Here is a 17448-nt window from a genome sequence, read left to right as displayed (position 1 = left end):
AAAACATTGCGGAACACCATTCTTTAAGCGTACTTATTATAGAGTGGGGTGCCGAGGATGAATAAGGTTTGTGAGAGCAGCCGGATTCTTCCAGTTGCAGCGAAAAGTGGATAAAAGATAGCCACAAAACAAAAACAAAGACAATAAAAACACAAGGGTTGTTTTCTCAGTTTGAATACTCTTGTAACGTTTTTGCACTCGCGGTGACAGACCCCGGTAGCTAGCCAAATCTCCATTCCAATTTATAGCGAGCTGTACATTACAATTGTAAATGTTTGTTGTAATATTTACTTTAAAAATAGTGATTTTCTAATGACTGTTGTAAAGCTTTTAAATTCAAAATTATTAGAACGGATCACCGCGCCTGCAAATATTGGACCAGCCAATCGGAACTCGGCAATCACCGAAAAGCGCGGGAAAGTCGGGAGCAGTCGGTGACGAGAGTGGAAAGAGTCACGTAAACTCATTCACTTAGTTTTGGCTTTGATTGGCTTTGAGAATATAGTCTCTGCTCTGATTGGTTAGCGGCGGTTGCATAAATTGCATGGAGTGTTTTTAACCAATTACAGTCAAACGAAAATCTGTCCAGGAGACAAATTTAATACGTAATAATGCTTTTAGACTGATGTGCAGTCGTCTTGAGCAATACTAGTGGAAATATTCTAAGAAAAGAAATATTGTATAGTTAACAAGCAATAATATATTGCATTTATAATGCAGTGAATAAAATGATAGCAATTTTCTGTAAATTAGTAATTGGAGTGTTGACTAGTATCTACATTACTTAATTTCTGTGTACAATGCTCTTTCTAAAGGCTGGTTTTTACTATCACATTAGACTACAGGCAATTTGTTTTTCTCTTGAAATTCAGCAGTGATTATAAGGCGACACGCTTTAGTCTCAAAGGGATTGGGACGAAACTGATAAACACTTGTCTTAGAGACCTAAGGCCGAGTCCACATTTCGCCGGAGGAATTTAAAAACACGGTATCGGTTAGGCCTACTGTCCGCACTAATCTGTCCCGGAAACGGAGCTTTTCGAAAACGCCCATCAAAGCGGGGAAAATTTGAAAACGCCGGCTTTTCGTTTTAGTGTGGGCATAAGACATTTTAAAATGGAGATTTTCGAAAACGATGGCGTCACGATAATCACGTGATTTCTCTGCCCGAGTTTTCCTCAAACACAAAAACAAAATGAGCGGTGATTAATGCGTTTTCAAATTTCTCCGGCGTAGTGTGGACGAAAAGCATTTGATGCGTTTTCACAGTGAAAACGTCGGTTTCCAATTTCTCCGGCGTGGTGTGGACGAGGCGTAAGAGAAGAAACTGGCTGCCAGGAGCTTACTAGCACATATGCAAAGGCAGTAAGATGTTGATAATTACAGTGTTGTCACAGGTCAGGAAATGGTCAGGGGAAAAAATTCTTCAGGTCAGGGAAAAGTCAAGGAATTTTTATCTTGAGTCAGAAAAAATTGAAATTTTCAACCAAGCAAAATTTAATCTAACACGGTTAATTTTCTGCCATTAAAGTCAGGGAAATGTGGCAGCAATGTAATTAGAGCCTTTTGTTAGGAAAATTTCCCAACAAATGGCAGTTAACAGCACCCTACTTCACATCTGCGTATGTTCTTTCTGGTTACGCGCTAGTGAAAACTAGCCACTATACAGAGCAGTGCAAAAGGCCCTTAACACTGAGGTTAAAGATGCATTGTTAATGAAATGTTACCTCTCTTTCAACAAGACCTTGAGATTTGATATTTTCGTAGGGTAAATTCAATATCCTTAAATCATTTTGAAAGCACAACACTTTAAATCAGCACGATGCCTTAATATAACTTACGTAAAGCGCTAATACTTTTTTGATGTTTTTAGCTATAAATTCTACTTAGTTTTCGGATTTAAGTGTGAATCAATTAGTATGTCTGGGGCAGGGGGGCTGGCAGCTACCTTTGATCTCGCTGCTTCTCTGGTTTCTATGATCGCCTCCGTAAAGAAATCTGGTCTGCGGTGTTTTACATCGATTACAAGCCCTGAGAAAAGCCGTAATTGAACACGTGTAAAATTACGATAATTTCAGTTGATCATATCGATGAAATAATATTGACGTTTGATATCATGTTTAACCCTTTAAACTGCACTTAAATTTGTTGGTGTTTAATTGAAACATCTTCGCCGGAAGTCTTTGTTAATCCGGTAATCTTCGGAAAATGCTCGGAAACGTTCGTGTAGCCTTCGGTTAACTTTAAGAGAGTCTTTGTAAATCTTCGGAAAGTAGTCGGAAAACTTCGGAAAATCGTCAAAAACGTCGTTATTATAATACAAGGTTGCTTGTAAATGTGAAATTTCTCTTCTCGTGTTCAAGTTCATATCTCACTTGTTAGCTGGGCTCACTCGTGAGATATCGCGTTGAACACTCGAAGATAAATTCGATATCTACGCGCGCCCGCGTCTTATTCCCTTTTTATCAAACAATAATGAATCCTTAATCATAATCAGCATTATACAAGTATTAGCATCACTGGTTTCCATAGAAACAATCCGACTTGAAAATTTTAACTTTCAGTACTTTTCTGCCAGAAGCGAGTTTTTTTCGTGTTCCTATTATATTTCTTCTGAAGACTAAGAAAAGACCGGTTTAAATACGTTCTGGCTATAATTTTTACATAACAAACTGTTCTGGCTTCTAAAAATTCTCGCCAATTTTCTCCTGATTAATCATGATTTCTTTGCCTTTGTTGACTAGAAAAAATGACGGAGTGCTTTTCATCAGAAGGAATTTACCGTTATCTACCTAGACAGGCTTATATTTGCAGAGGGCTTTGTGTTTATAAGAATTTTCTAACTAACCGTAAAATACACGAGGTGAACATCTAACGTTAACGACTCAAAACACGATAGCGAACTGGAATAACAATAACAAATTCTGCAGTCGTCGAGTAGGTATTACAACTCAGCTTTGGAACAAACTGCTATGACAAATATAATACAAAAGAAATCTCAGTGGAGATTTAGGACTTAAGACTGAATCTAAACACAAGCCTATAGGCTTCGGATCGAACGGCCTAATTTCTAAATGATTATTGCGTTTGAGGTTTCAAGAGCATATTTTCGAGTCTGAAAGGTAGGAAAATGTTATTTTCTGTAACTATGCCCAATATCTGACGATGACCGACACATTTAATATGCTGGATTCCTAGAGATAACGTAAACAGGTGCATTTTGATCAAGCGACCACCAGCTTCAATTCAAACCCGGAAGAGGCTTAGATGGAGACAAAACGGTGCCCTGGTAGTTGGGGTTAGGCCACAAGAGGGGTAGGAGCTGGAATAATGGGAAGGGGAAGAAGAAAGAAAATTTTTCCCATCTCTTTCACCGCCCACTATTCCTAAGCCAACATGGCGGCTAATCTACTCGATCACAAGTCACTACGGATACCTCGCGAGTACACCGTGCACGCAGAAAACAGCTGCTCTGTAGGCTAGGAAAAGAAAAAGAAAAAAAAAAAACAGTTACATCCTTAATCAGGGATGTTTAAGAAAAGGAGTAAAAAACTTAAAAAACGTACTCATCACTAGCTGTCAGCGGTCATTGGATGCTCTTCATTCAAAAATTTAATTCTGATATCAACAGCACGCTTTTCTGACTCAAGGGCGGCGGTGTAATCAGTCAGCGAATGCTGTGTAATTCCTAGTGATTGGTAGCTGTCAGCGGTCTTGGGATGTTCTTCACCAAACAATTTAACTCTGATATCAAGAGCACACTTCTTTGACTCAAGGGCGGCGGTGTAATCACTCAGGGAATGCTGTGTAACTCCTAGTAAATGGTAGCTGTTAGCGGTCTCGGGATGTTCTTCCCCAAAAAACTTAACTCTGATATTAAGAGCACGCTTCGCGGACTCAAGGGCGGCGGTGTAACAACTCAGGGAATGCTGTGTAACTCCTAGTGATTGGTAGCTGTCAGCGGTCTTGGGATGTTCTTCACCAAACAATTTAACTCTGATATCAAGAGCACACTTCTTTGACTCAAGGGCGGCGGTGTAATCACTCAGGGAATGCTGTGTAACTCCTAGTAAATGGTAGCTGTTAGCGGTCTCGGGATGTTCTTCCCCAAAAAACTTAACTCTGATATTAAGAGCACGCTTCGCGGACTCACGGGCGGCGGTGTAACAACTCAGGGAATGCTGTGTAACTCCTAGTGATTGGTAGCTGTCAGCGGTCTTGGGATGTTCTTCACCAAACAATTTAACTCTGATATCAAGAGCACGCTTCGCGGACTCAAGGGCGGCGGTGTAATCACTCAGGGAATGCTGTGTAACTCCTAGTTCATGGTAGCTGTCAGCGGTCTTGGGATGTTCTTCACCAAACAATTTAACTCTGATATCAAGAGCACGCTTCTTTGACTCAAGGGCGGCGGTGTAATCACTCAGGGAATGCTGTGTAACTCCTAGTAAATGGTAGCTGTCAGAGGTCTCGGGATGTTCTTCCCCAAAAAACTTAACTCTGATATTAAGAGCACGCTTCGCGGACTCAAGGGCGGCGGTGTAATCACTCAGGGAATGCTGTGTAACTCCTAGTTCATGGTAGCTGTCAGCGGTCTCGGGATGTTCTTCACCAAACAATTTAACTCTGATATCAAGAGCACGCTTCTTTGACTCAAGGGCGGCGGTGTAATCACTCAGGGAATGCTGTGTAACTCCTAGTAAATGGTAGCTGTCAGCGGTCTCGGGATGTTCTTCCCCAAAAAACTTAACTCTGATATTAAGAGCACGCTTCTTTGACTCAAGGGCGGCGGTGTAATCACTCAGGGAATGCTGTGTAACTCCTAGTAAATGGTAGCTGTCAGCGGTCTCGGGATGTTCTTCCCCAAAAAACTTAACTCTGATATTAAGAGCACGCTTCGCGGACTCAAGGGCGGCGGTGTAATCACTCAGGGAATGCTGTGTAACTCCTAGTAAATGGTAGCTGTCAGCGGTCTCGGGATGTTCTTCCCCAAAAAACTTAACTCTGATATTAAGAGCACGCTTCTTTGACTCAAGGGCGGCGGTGTAATCACTCAGGGAATGCTGTGTAACTCCTAGTAAATGGTAGCTGTCAGCGGTCTCGGGATGTTCTTCCCCAAAAAACTTAACTCTGATATTAAGAGCACGCTTCGCGGACTCAAGGGCGGCGGTGTAATCACTCAGGGAATGCTGTGTAACTCCTAGTTCATGGTAGCTGTCAGCGGTCTCGGGACGTTCTTCACCAAACAACTTAACTCTGATATCAAGAGCACGCTTCGCGGACTCAAGGGCGGCGGTGTAATCACTCAGGAAATGCTGTGTAACTCCTATTTCACAGTAGCTGTCAGCGGTCTTGGGATGTTCTTTACCAAACAACTTAACTCTGATATCAAGAGCACGCTTCGCGGACTCAAGGGCGGCGGTATAACAACTCAGGGAATGCTGTGTAACTCCTAGTGATTGGTAGCTGTCAGCGGTCTTGGGATGTTCTTCACCAAACAATTTAACTCTGATATCAAGAGCACGCTTCGCGGACTCAAGGGCGGCGGTATAACAACTCAGGGAATGCTGTGTAACTCCTAGTGATTGGTAGCTGTCAGCGGTCTTGGGATGTTCTTCACCAAACAATTTAACTCTGATATCAAGAGCACGCTTCGCGGACTCAAGGGCGGCGGTGTAATCACTCAGGGAATGCTGTGTAACTCCTAGTTCATGGTAGCTGTCAGCGGTCTTGGGATGTTCTTCACCAAACAATTTAACTCTGATATCAAGAGCACGCTTCTTTGACTCAAGGGCGGCGGTGTAATCACTCAGGGAATGCTGTGTAACTCCTAGTAAATGGTAGCTGTCAGAGATCTCGGGATGTTCTTCCCCAAAAAACTTAACTCTGATATTAAGAGCACGCTTCGCGGACTCAAGGGCGGCGGTGTAATCACTCAGGGAATGCTGTGTAACTCCTAGTTCATGGTAGCTGTCAGCGGTCTCGGGATGTTCTTCACCAAACAATTTAACTCTGATATCAAGAGCACGCTTCTTTGACTCAAGGGCGGCGGTGTAATCACTCAGGGAATGCTGTGTAACTCCTAGTAAATGGTAGCTGTCAGCGGTCTCGGGATGTTCTTCCCCAAAAAACTTAACTCTGATATTAAGAGCACGCTTCTTTGACTCAAGGGCGGCGGTGTAATCACTCAGGGAATGCTGTGTAACTCCTAGTAAATGGTAGCTGTCAGCGGTCTCGGGATGTTCTTCCCCAAAAAACTTAACTCTGATATTAAGAGCACGCTTCGCGGACTCAAGGGCGGCGGTGTAATCACTCAGGGAATGCTGTGTAACTCCTAGTTCATGGTAGCTGTCAGCGGTCTCGGGACGTTCTTCACCAAACAACTTAACTCTGATATCAAGAGCACGCTTCGCGGACTCAAGGGCGGCGGTGTAATCACTCAGGAAATGCTGTGTAACTCCTATTTCACAGTAGCTGTCAGCGGTCTTGGGATGTTCTTTACCAAACAATTTAACTCTGATATCAAGAGCACGCTTCGCGGACTCAAGGGCGGCGGTATAACAACTCAGGGAATGCTGTGTAACTCCTAGTGATTGGTAGCTGTCAGCGGTCTTGGGATGTTCTTCACCAAACAATTTAACTCTGATATCAAGAGCACGCTTCTTTGACTCAAGGGCGGCGATGTAATCACTCAGGGAATGCTGTGTAACTCCTAGTAAATGGTAGCTGTTAGCGGTCTCGGGATGTTCTTCCCCAAAAAACTTAACTCTGATATTAAGAGCACGCTTCGCGGACTCAAGGGCGGCGGTGTAATCACTCGGGGAATGTTGTGTAACTCCTAGTTCATGGTAGCTGTCAGCGGTCTCGGGACGTTCTTCACCAAACAATTTAACTCTGATATCAAGAGCACGCTTCTTTGACTCAAGGGCGGCGGTGTAATCACTCAGGGAATGCTGTGTAACTCCTAGTAAATAATAGCTGTCAGCGGTCTCGGGGTGTTCTTCCCCAAAAAACTTAACTCTGATATTAAGAGCACGCTTCGCGGACTCAAGGGCGTCGGTGTAATCACTCAGGGAATGCTGTGTAACTCCTAGTGCATGGTAGCTGTCAGCGGTCTCGGGATGTTCTTCACCAAACAATTTAACTCTGATATCAAGAGCACGCTTCTTTGACTCAAGGGCGGCGGTGTAATCACTCAGGGAATGCTGGGTAACTCCTAGTGATTGGTAGCTGTCAGCGGTGTCGGGACGTTCTCCACCAAACAACTTAACTCTGATATCAAGAGCGCGCTTCGCGGACTCAAGGGCGGCGGTGTAATCACTCAGGGAATGCTGTGTAACTCCTAGTAAATGGTAGCTGTCAGCGGTCTCGGGATGTTCTTCCCCAAAAAACTTAACTCTGATATTGAGAGCACGCTTCGCGGACTCAAGGGCGGCGGTGTAATCACTCATGGAATGCTGTGTAACTCCTAGTTCATGGTAGCTGTTAGCGGTCTCGGGACGTTCTTCACCAAACAACTTAACTCTGATATCAAGAGCACGCTTCTTTGACTCAAGGGCGGCGGTGTAATCACTCAGGGAATGCTGTGTAACTCCTAGTAAATGGTAGCTGTCAGCGGTCTCGGGATGTTCTTCCCCAAAAAACTTAACTCTGATATTAAGAGCACGCTTCGCGGACTCAAGGGCGGCGGTGTAATCACTCAGGGAATGCTGTGTAACTCCTAGTGATTGGTAGCTGTCAGCGGTCTCGGGATGTTCTTCACCAAACAACTTAACTCTGATATCAAGAGCACGCTTCGCGGACTCAAGGGCGGCGGTGTAATCACTCAGGGAATGCTGTGTAACTCCTAGTGATTGGTAGCTGTCACCGGTCTCGGGATGTTCTTCCCCAAAAAACTTAACTCTGATATCAAGAGCACGCTTCGCGGACTCAAGGGCGGCGGTGTAATCACTCAGGGAATGCTGTGTAACTCCTAGTAAATGGTAGCTGTCAGCGGTCTCGGGATGTTCTTCACCAAACAATTTAACTCTGATATCAAGAGCACGCTTCGCGGACTCAAGGGCGGCGGTGTATTCACTCAGCGAATGCTGTGTAACTCCTATTTCACAGTAGCTATCAGCAGTCTCGGGATGTTCTTCACCAAACAATTTAACTCTGATATCAAGAGCACGCTTCTTTGACTCAAGGGCGGCGGTGTAATCACTCAGGGAATGCTGTGTAACTCCTACTGAATGGTAGCTGTCAGCGGTCTTGGGATGTTCTTCACCAAACAACTTAATTCTGATATCAAGAGCACGCTTCTTTGACTCAAGGGCGGCGGTGTAATCACTCAGCGAATGCTGTGTACTTCCTACTGAATGGTAGCTGTGAGCGGTCTCAGAATGTTCTTCTCCAAAAAATTTAATTCTGATATTAAGTAAACGTGTGAACGATGTGATAGCTTCTGTGTAGTTTCCTTTCCGGTATTGAATTTTGCCTAGGTCGAAATAGTTCTTGGCTAGCGCCTTCTCCTGTTGTTCTTGACTTTTACCACTCTTGTCTTTTTTTTTATCGCTTTGTTGCAGTGCGCGTTTGTGAAAGTTTATCTTTTCCTCTGTAAGCGTTAAAGCGTCTTTATCCCTACCAAGTGACTCGAGCACATTAACGACATTGCGATGAAAGGTAAACCAACCAGTTTTAGTGGTGTTGAGTGTTGCTTCACAGTCGTTTATTATGGTAAGCAACAAGTCGCCAAGAATTTGATTGTTTTCAGAGGTAGAGAAGTTTGCTATTACTTCGCTCACAAGAAAGATAACTTCAGCTTGAAGAGGCTGGTTTTCCGACGGAATTGCTTTGTTTGTCGGAATGATGCGTTGTTCACCAAGTTTCTTTATTTCTGGCTCTGGCAAAGGTATCACCAGTAAACAATTGTCTCTGGCATCTCTGCATTCCTTTAGTGCCTTTAGATAAAAGTTGGATGAGCTCACGGAATCATTTTTGCTTTGGTAATAGATTGCAAAAATTTGAAAAATAATAATCCTCAAAATGGTGTGCTCTTGACTTGTGTTCATGGAGGAAAGCGCTTCTTCCAAAACTTTCAGTCCATCCTCTGTCTTTCCGATAACAAGCTGATGGAGTCCATAGTAGAACAAGTGTTTTCCTTTCTCTCCATCACAATGGGAAGAAGTTGGCACTTTAACAGCCTTGGACATAGAAAGCAACTTCTCTGTGTTTCCACTTGCGCCCCAGGTCACTTTGCCAAACGCCTTGGAAGTAAGTAGGTTCCGGTAGGAAACATTTTTCCCAGTCTGATGAGCCGCCATTATTGCTGAATCGAGAATTTTGTCAAACGTAGAACCCTCATTAAAAAACAGAGTGTCAAGAAACAACTCTGCTTTCGCCAAAACATGGAAAACTCTGTCGGCTGTTTTCGACTCCAAACAACCATCAATTAGACTTTGAACAATGTTTTTTTCCTCTTCATAGAACTCAATGAACGCAGACATGGAATGCCCAGAAAGGAAATTATTATTTAGTTCCTCGAACAGGGCAATGTAAAATGCATGGAAGCGAGATTTTGAGATGAGAACTGTTTCTTTCAGGTCAGCTTCTCCCTTTTCTCTTGCAAATGACTGAATTAGTTTATGCATAGAGAATTTACTAAAATCTGAACAGGAATCAATCAGAGATTTTCTCTGAAGTCTTCGCAACACCTTTTCTGCTTCGGTTGTTCTGGTTATCCCCAAAAGAGCTGCGGAAATCTTTAAATCAAAATGCGCAGGAAGAATACACAAAGATACCAGTGCCTCTTGGTCTTGTGTAGAAAGTCTCTGGAAAGACGACTCGAAAAGAGATCTCAGTCTCGAATTGCTTGGATAATCAGGGTTGTCCAAAATTTCTACAATGTTTTCTGTACGCTCCATGAATTCAAGAGACTGACTTGATGGAGTAAAATCTTCAGAAATGGAGGAACACAGTAATTTTATGGCTAAGGGAACCTGCCCACAGATTTGTGAAACTTTTGTCAAATCAGAAGAACTTGCCTCTGAGAGAAATTTTCCAGCTAGGGTTTGACATGACAGTTTGTCTAGCTCTCTTATTCTGACAGACTTGTATCCCTGAAAATGTAAATTCAAATAGGGCAACGACTCTCTTGTGGTTAAAAGAAAGTTGACCTTGTCACTGCGATTGAGGATTTCTTCGATGAGGTTGAAAACCTCCTCCTTTACGTTTGGCGCACCACATTCAAACAGGTCATCGGCATTATCCAGGATTATAACACAGTGATCCGATAGTCTGTCAAAAATTAAGCAAAGCTCATCGTCAGCTGATAAATCCTGCAACTTATTAGTTTCAAGTGTCCTAGCCTGTCGGAACAGACTAAGAAATTTGGACGTTAAATCGCTTTTTGACTTGAGCCCACGTAATGAGAGAAAGAAGACGGGCAGCTCACGTGCTTGAAGCTGGTGACCCACGACGATGGCAACTGATGTTTTTCCAAACCCTGGCGAACCCCAGACGGAGACGAGTCGGGTAGATTCGGAAGTCATGTGACCAACAATTTCGTCACATTCTTCCTCACGGCCAATGAAGTAGGGAACTTTTGGAGGAAGATTTGATCTCGGTAGAAATGTTTTAAATCCTGTAAATCAATTAACCAACAAATAATAATCAAATAACGGTAGAAAGAATGGGCAGATGGATGGATAGATGGATGGATAGATGGATGGATGAATAGATAAATAAACATATGCCCTGGGGGCTAGTAAAACTTTGCTATTTAAGAGATAGCATATACCAAAACAAATATTATATAACATACTTTTCCTTCAGGCCAAAGTTTTTCGAAAGCTAATTATTGCTAGTGCGATATTAGAAAAAAAGCATATCTTTATTATTTCTGTTTTAAGTCGATTTTTTTCTCACCAATTTTTATGAAGGACACAACAAATGTCTTGCGCAACTCAATGTCAATATTTTATGAAACAAGTCAAAGTTTTCGTTAATCCTGAACTAGCTTAGCCTTTTTCAAACAGTGGGGAGGGGGGACTTTTGAGGACATCACCAGCTTTGGCCGCTTGTAACTTTAAAAGCATTGAAGTATATAACGAAGTCCTAAAATTTTATTTGGGAACAAATTGGTATGACTTATCGTCGCTCAAGGAACTTTGTGTTTGAATTTTCCTGTTTTAAAGGAAATTGACTTGAAACTTTTCTTGCACTAGCTTTGTTCTAGATTTTGACTACGTTTGAGCTAGGTTTAGTGGTTTTCTAAAGCTTTTAAAATAAACATCAGAAAATCCAACATGGCGTCTGTTCAGACGTAATGACGCTATTTGTATGTCAAATGACATCATAGTTCCATGTTGTGGACTTCAAAGGAAATAGCTTGAACGAGCTATAAATCGTCAGGTTTCAGTGTGATAGCTCTAATGTTATAGAGTGAGGGCTCAACCACCCCTTCCCCGGCCCCAGGATCCGTGAGACCACGAAACTCCGTCTGAATATTGTTAGTCCTCTTTTAATTAACCGGCCCATTTCGTTTCAGAGGTTTGATACTGCAAGCAATGTACAGTTGATAAGTCACGGTTATGTTGAGATTTCTTTTCCGCTGACCATAAAGACGGCTGAAACAATATAATTTTAGTTTCACTACTGCATTACGAAAAATTCTTTCTTTTACACATAGAGGGTCGATGGTTACTCACCGAAACGGGAAAAAGGGTAGCGCCCTATTTTAGCGTGATACTACTCTTACAAGTCCTCTTCTATGGTAGGCACCTATCGAAGTTTATCAAAGGATTATCACTGAAGTAAAAACTTGGAAGAGCTGCTTACTTACCTGGTCGCTCAGTCTTGAGTATGTCTTCAAACTTCTGATTCATCTCGGCAATTTTCTCATTCGTTATTTCTTGGTTTGCAGTTGCGGCCTTTTCAATGGTCTTTCTCAGCTCTATGGAGTCTTCTTGTCGTTCCTGTCTCGACTTAGCAAAATCTGACCTCATACCCATTAGTTCATTTTCCACATTTTCCTTGAGAAATGTGTTTTCTGTTTGCAGAAATGTGTTTTCTGTTTGCAACTCCTTTTTGATGTCATCTTTTAACTTGCAAGCTTTTTCTGTAGGAAAGTCCGACTCGGTCAAACTTCCAACGGCATCAGTAGCGTCAGTCGTGACTCCAAGAGCCTTAATGGCGTCTTTGGTGTGTTGAATGTATTGATCAAATGTCTTTTTGTCAAGCTCGGAGCTGAATGAGTGACAAAAAGCATTTCTTAGCAGTCGCAGCTGATCAATCGCCATTGCAAACGTTTCAGCATTATTTCCGCCTGAGCTGACCACGGAAGAATGAAAGGTTCCATGAGGCGGTTTACGGTGCTTCAAGAACAAATCACTGAGTGTCCTGTGATGACCTGTTGTGTCTGGTAAAGCGAAGGACTTCGCGTAGATAGTGGCCTGGAACAAGGCGCTACAATCCCATTCTTCGTAAGGGAGATGTGTGGGTACTTTGGTCTTACCACCCTCTGTAGCAAGGAACATGTTTCGCACAGCAATGGAGTCATCCCACGGCTGGTAACCAGGAAGATGTGCAAAGGTATTGTCCCACATGTGTTTAAAAGTTTGGCGTAGCACCTTGGGGAACTCATTCAGCACAACAAAAGCAAACTTGAAATAGTTTAACTGTTCGTTCGTAAACGGCTGTAGAGCCATTACTGATAGCAATAAACTAATCCCAGTGAAAAGTGGTTATATTGCCAGGACGACAATACTGTCCCTGTTAAAAGAACAACAGAGAACAGTTATTATTGAAAGGTGGCCTTGGTGGCGATTGGAAAATTGAAAAATTAAGACGAAATCCGATAGGAAATCGAGCGATTTTAAGAGCCAGTGCCCATAACTATGAACCAAACAACGGCACAAGTCGAAAAATCGATTTTGCTCATTTTTTGCCCATAGATTGGCCCTAGCTAGTAAACAAACGGACCATAGTTAGTTTGTGCTGATACAGCCTTTTTGGGGAGAAATTTGCGAAAAACGATTTCTCCCCGATTGAGCTCAAAATCTACTTCCTGTTATGTTAAATTTTCTGAAAATTTGATTGCTTTGCGCGTCGCACAACAGCTACTTAAGAGTCTTTCAATGATCTTTATATTCAGCTCAGGTCTTCATGGTATGACTGAGCGAAAAATAAAATAAATCGAGGTTTCGTTTGAGCCCGAAATGAGATCGAACAGAAACGCAAAATATTACAATGTGTTGCAAACGAATTATAGCACTAAAATATCGCCATATTTTTCTATGGGCTATAACTTTAAATGCCGTAAAAACACTTTCTACGGGTTAACTATACACCCACCTGTTTGAAAATCAAAAAACATCTCTGGGCAAATGGTTTTAAGTCGCCCGCCTTGGCCTGTGCTTCTCATCAATTTTTCCCTGAACCGCCGTTGGAATGTAAACAATTGCGTGACGCAGGCGGTCACCCTGAATACATAATTCGTTTCCAAGAAACCGCAGATGGCTATCTTAGAACATTTGGGTGAAAAAAGAAAAACATAATGGACCACTTTTAACTTTAATATTTTGAAAGGCATCGCTTTGAAAATTTCGTTGATTAAAAACGCCAATTAAAAGCAATTTACTTGGAGTTCGGGTGTTCGGGTTCTTTCTTTGATCATTTTAATTACAAGAACGAGTTCTAGAGCGAAAATCGTTCTAAGTTCATTTGTTAAGCGTAATGACAAGTTGATATTGTTGGTTTGTAGCCTTACTTGATCTGGAGGAACGCTACAGTTATTAAATTTATATTTGTTTATTTCGACGGATCAATTTTCGGTTAAACCTTTTTATTGGTACCAGTACATGCAGTGTACTCCTTCTAAAAAGTCGGAAAAAGTAAACTAAACAAATCCTAAAAGTTTAAATCATAAATAAGAGGCATCAACCGTGCCAGTGTCTCGGTAAGCTGTTAATTTGAACAATTACTGTGCTGGACGGATTGCTTTCCAGGTTACGCACGTACTGTACATATAGCTCATTGTGCGCGAATGTTTCTTTTCAAACAACTGAAATGCTCAATGATATTATCTTGACAGATTTTTTTTTTTTTTCAGTCTTAAAACTTAAGATTAGAGTTGGGCTAAACCCTAAACTGTTTTGGCGGCCAACCTATTTTTGGCTAATTGCGTTATTATAATCAAATTATATATATATTTCATTGAAATTCGCTCTTCCGTGACCGACTTCCGCAAACAAACAAGATGAATGTTCGCTGTTCATTTAAGACTACAATCCTGGTCAAAAGTGTTGGGACAGTTCACGGCAGATGACTTCACAGGCGGCCTCTCTTAAGACCAAAACCGCGCAAGCCCGCCTACCCCCTTCCCCCCTGTCAATGTTGATAAAAATCTTGAAGAAAACAAGAAAACCTTGACGATAGCTTCAGAATAGCCACGTTTCAAGAATTGTTCGCCTCCTAGAACAGTATTCTCCAAATAAAGAGACAATAAGATAGATGTTCACGTCTTATTCCCATAATAACGATTTTTTAGCAATCACGCTCGGTTCCAACACAACTGTCTAACCACTTTCTATATTCTCTTTTTCCTTTTTTCCCACGTCCGATCTAGTCTTGAGAATAGCTTCATTTTCTTGCAACTTTGCTAGGGGAAGGGGGTCAATTATAGTTGCAATTACACTCGTGGGTTCTAGCGCGCAAAAAGGGGAGGTGTCCCAACAACTTATCGCATGGATTGTAGATTTACACTAGAGGAAATTGTTCCGGATTCGTGATGAATCCGGAACGTTTTAGTGCCGGATTGATTTTGCCGTTTACACAAAAGTGGACGAATCCGAAATAAAAACTCCCCGGTTTGGTCTTGTCTCCGGAGATGTTGAATCCGGAATTTAAAGTGTGAACTTTGAATCCGAAAACTTTTGAATCCGGAGAGTTTTGTCGTGTAAACGATTTTCTCTCGACCCGGATATTTTTTCGCTTGTGATCTTTTGAGTTTGCGGTGGAACAAAAATGGCGGATTACATGATCCAGTCGTAGTCGAGTCGTAGACACATTGATGGCCATTTGATGGCGGTCGCTGGCTGATTACTTCGTGCTTTTTCAGGTGTAGGTAATCACTTTTATAATGGGTAATGCCATATTCCTCAGAAACCCAATTTATCGACGCAAACAATATTGACGTCCTCCATACATTACTGCGCCGATGACGACGATGGCACGATCGAAAACCGCGACGGTTCTAGATATTAAGTAAAGACCAGAATAAATGCCTGGAGGGACCTGACATGATGGACAACAGTACCGTGGTCAGCGAGTTCAAAGAAAACTTCAGACTGTCTCAACTGGCTACCCCTAGCCTTATTTTCGGAGGCATTTTGTTTTTCGTTGTCGAGGCAACAAACTGCTTGTTAACCATTCCATCATGAATCTTCCCGGAGTTATCGTCGTGTGTAAACGGTTAAGAATCTGAATATCCATTCACTGTAAACCCTTACTAATCCGAATACTTTAAAATTGATGAATCCGGAAACTTTTACGAATCCGGAAAACTCCTTTTGTGTAAACCTAGTCCTAGATCGACCACTGTAATGTTTTATTTGTCTACCAGTGTTATGATCTGCAAATTTCAGTTAATTGATCAAACAACTAAAGTAGAAAAGATGGATTTTTTTCCCCAGTATGATTGAAACTTAAACGCAATTTCTTCCTCGGCTAAGTCAATGCAAGAAATTCCGAGTTTTCTAGAGTTTGAACATATTGGGTGGGTACAAATTTTCTACACAGCTAGAAGAGCTGAGATGCCGTCACGCAGTTAGTAGTTTATAGAATTTATGGTATTTCCACTTGAATTTATTTGTCAGTAAATGATTCAATTGCCATAAACCATAGAGGATTGGTTAAGTGTATCTCTAAAACTGCCACTCGGGAGGGTTTTGTAAAGTTAGCGAATTAGTTGCAAGCCACCGTAATGGTGATTGCTGTCGGCGAAATATTTATTTGCTAAAAAATTGCGGCCAAATCTTTCGGAGATGGAAGTCAGGACATTTGTAAGGATACAGAAAGTAATTTGGGACCAGTTGCTGACTTGTAAGGCTGAAATTATCCAGAAGTAAGGTTTTTTTAACGTGAACGTAACGAAGGCCACGCGGTGAATAAATTATCGGCTCTTCTCACTGTCTCGTTCTGTTTTTTGTTTCGTTCTCTTTTGGAGTCCGCCGAGGTCATTTTTTCGTCTAAATAACTTGAGAAAAGTTCGAAAAAGATGTTCCTCTTGAATTTTCAGCTTTCAGGCAATAATCCGTGATTTTTTTGACCGAAACGTAGGTTCACTGGTTATGTTAATGTGTTTCGGTGGCTATGGGCGACCGTCGCTTCCTTTGTCGACTCACGCAATGAAGCTAGGTTACAAAAAAAATCTAATAATATTTAGTTCTGGTTTTGTTCGATTTCGTTGAAATTTTAATATGATGAAGCTGGATTGTCAACGAATAGATTTTAATGCTGCCGATATGAGGTAGCTATTAACGCTAAAGTGATATATCGCTTCGATGTCAGGGTTTTGAAGAGATTTTTTTGGAACGTGTAGGTTCGGCGTAATTTTGTAATCTGAGATTTCTGTTGACGCTCAAGAAACAAAGTTTGGCGAGTAAACATTACAGATTGCGTAATTCAAAGTTGGCCGAGTGGAGATCTGCGTCTGGTCTCCGACAAAAAACAAGAAGATCTGTTAGATCTTATAACCGCGCTTTTAAAATTTAACTGTTTGTTTAGCACTACCGTCGGAACGCAGTGCACATTCCAAAGCAGTCATTGATGATTCTTTTCTTACTGTAGACATCACATCACTTGATCAACACAAACTGTATTATTGCACCATCAGTGGTAGCCGTTGACAAATCTCCGATGACGTAATGGTCTTAATCTAGAACTTTCTTCGGGATATGTATGGGCATTAACGATATGAACGACACAATAATAACACTGTTAACAACAGCTTTCTTTCTTGAAAGTCATGATTAAATTTGATTGGTGTTTTCCACGAGTAAAGGGCTAGGAAAGTAGCCACACAAGTCATATAAAAAAAACCCTATCCCAACCGATGTATCGATTTTGGTCACTTCAGTGACCACAGATTGAAAACGTGATAGAAAATTGGCGTTACTTTTGATTCTCACCAAATTTGTCATATTCCCCCTCGGGAGAATTTTGTCAAGTTAGCTAATTTAGTATGCAAGCCACCGTAATGGCGGTCACCGTCGACGAAGTGTTTATTTGCTCAAAATTGGGGCAAAATCTTTCGGAGATGGAAATCAGGACATTTGTAAGGATACAGAAAGTAATTTGGGGCCGGTTGCTGGCTTCTAAGGCTGAATTTATCCAGAAGTAAGCTGTATTTTCGTTTTCGTGCCGAAAGCCGTGCGATGAAATGTTATCGGTTTGTTCTGCTGTCTTGCT

At 41.8% G+C, this 17448-nt stretch overlaps 2 protein-coding genes across 4 annotated transcripts in view; one reads left to right on the top strand and one right to left on the bottom strand.

Moving 5' to 3' along the window:
* The window catches only part of LOC145498197 (uncharacterized), a 358759-nt gene that overhangs the window by 38831 nt on the left and 302480 nt on the right, over window positions 1–17448 (top strand). The window lies entirely within an intron of this gene.
* On the bottom strand, window positions 1853–15477 carry LOC145498164 (uncharacterized). Its single transcript, XM_081478048.1, has 3 exons — window positions 11822–15477; window positions 10535–10621; window positions 1853–8497 (listed from the first exon to the last, which is right to left on the bottom strand). Exons 1-3 carry the CDS (start codon window positions 12684–12686, stop codon window positions 3573–3575), a joined length of 5877 nt encoding a protein of 1958 aa, XP_081334174.1. The 5' UTR covers window positions 12687–15477; the 3' UTR covers window positions 1853–3572.

The sequence above is a fragment of the Orbicella franksi genome, chromosome 9, assembly GCF_964199315.1.
Source record: "Orbicella franksi chromosome 9, jaOrbFran1.1, whole genome shotgun sequence".
Taxonomy (NCBI): domain Eukaryota; kingdom Metazoa; phylum Cnidaria; class Anthozoa; order Scleractinia; family Merulinidae; genus Orbicella; species Orbicella franksi.
This window is presented reverse-complemented; position numbering and strand designations above follow the sequence as displayed.

Coding starts and splice junctions, on each gene's coding strand:
- LOC145498164 (XM_081478048.1), bottom strand. CDS start 12,686: ATGGCTCTACAGCCGTTTACGAACGAACAGTTAAACTATTTCAAGTTT. Junction 10,622..11,821: donor ACTCAAGACTGAGCGACCAG/GTAAGTAAGCAG, acceptor ATTGATTTACAG/GATTTAAAACATTTCTACCG. Junction 8,498..10,534: donor AGAATGTGACGAAATTGTTG/GTCACATGACTT, acceptor AGAAGGCGCTAG/CCAAGAACTATTTCGACCTA.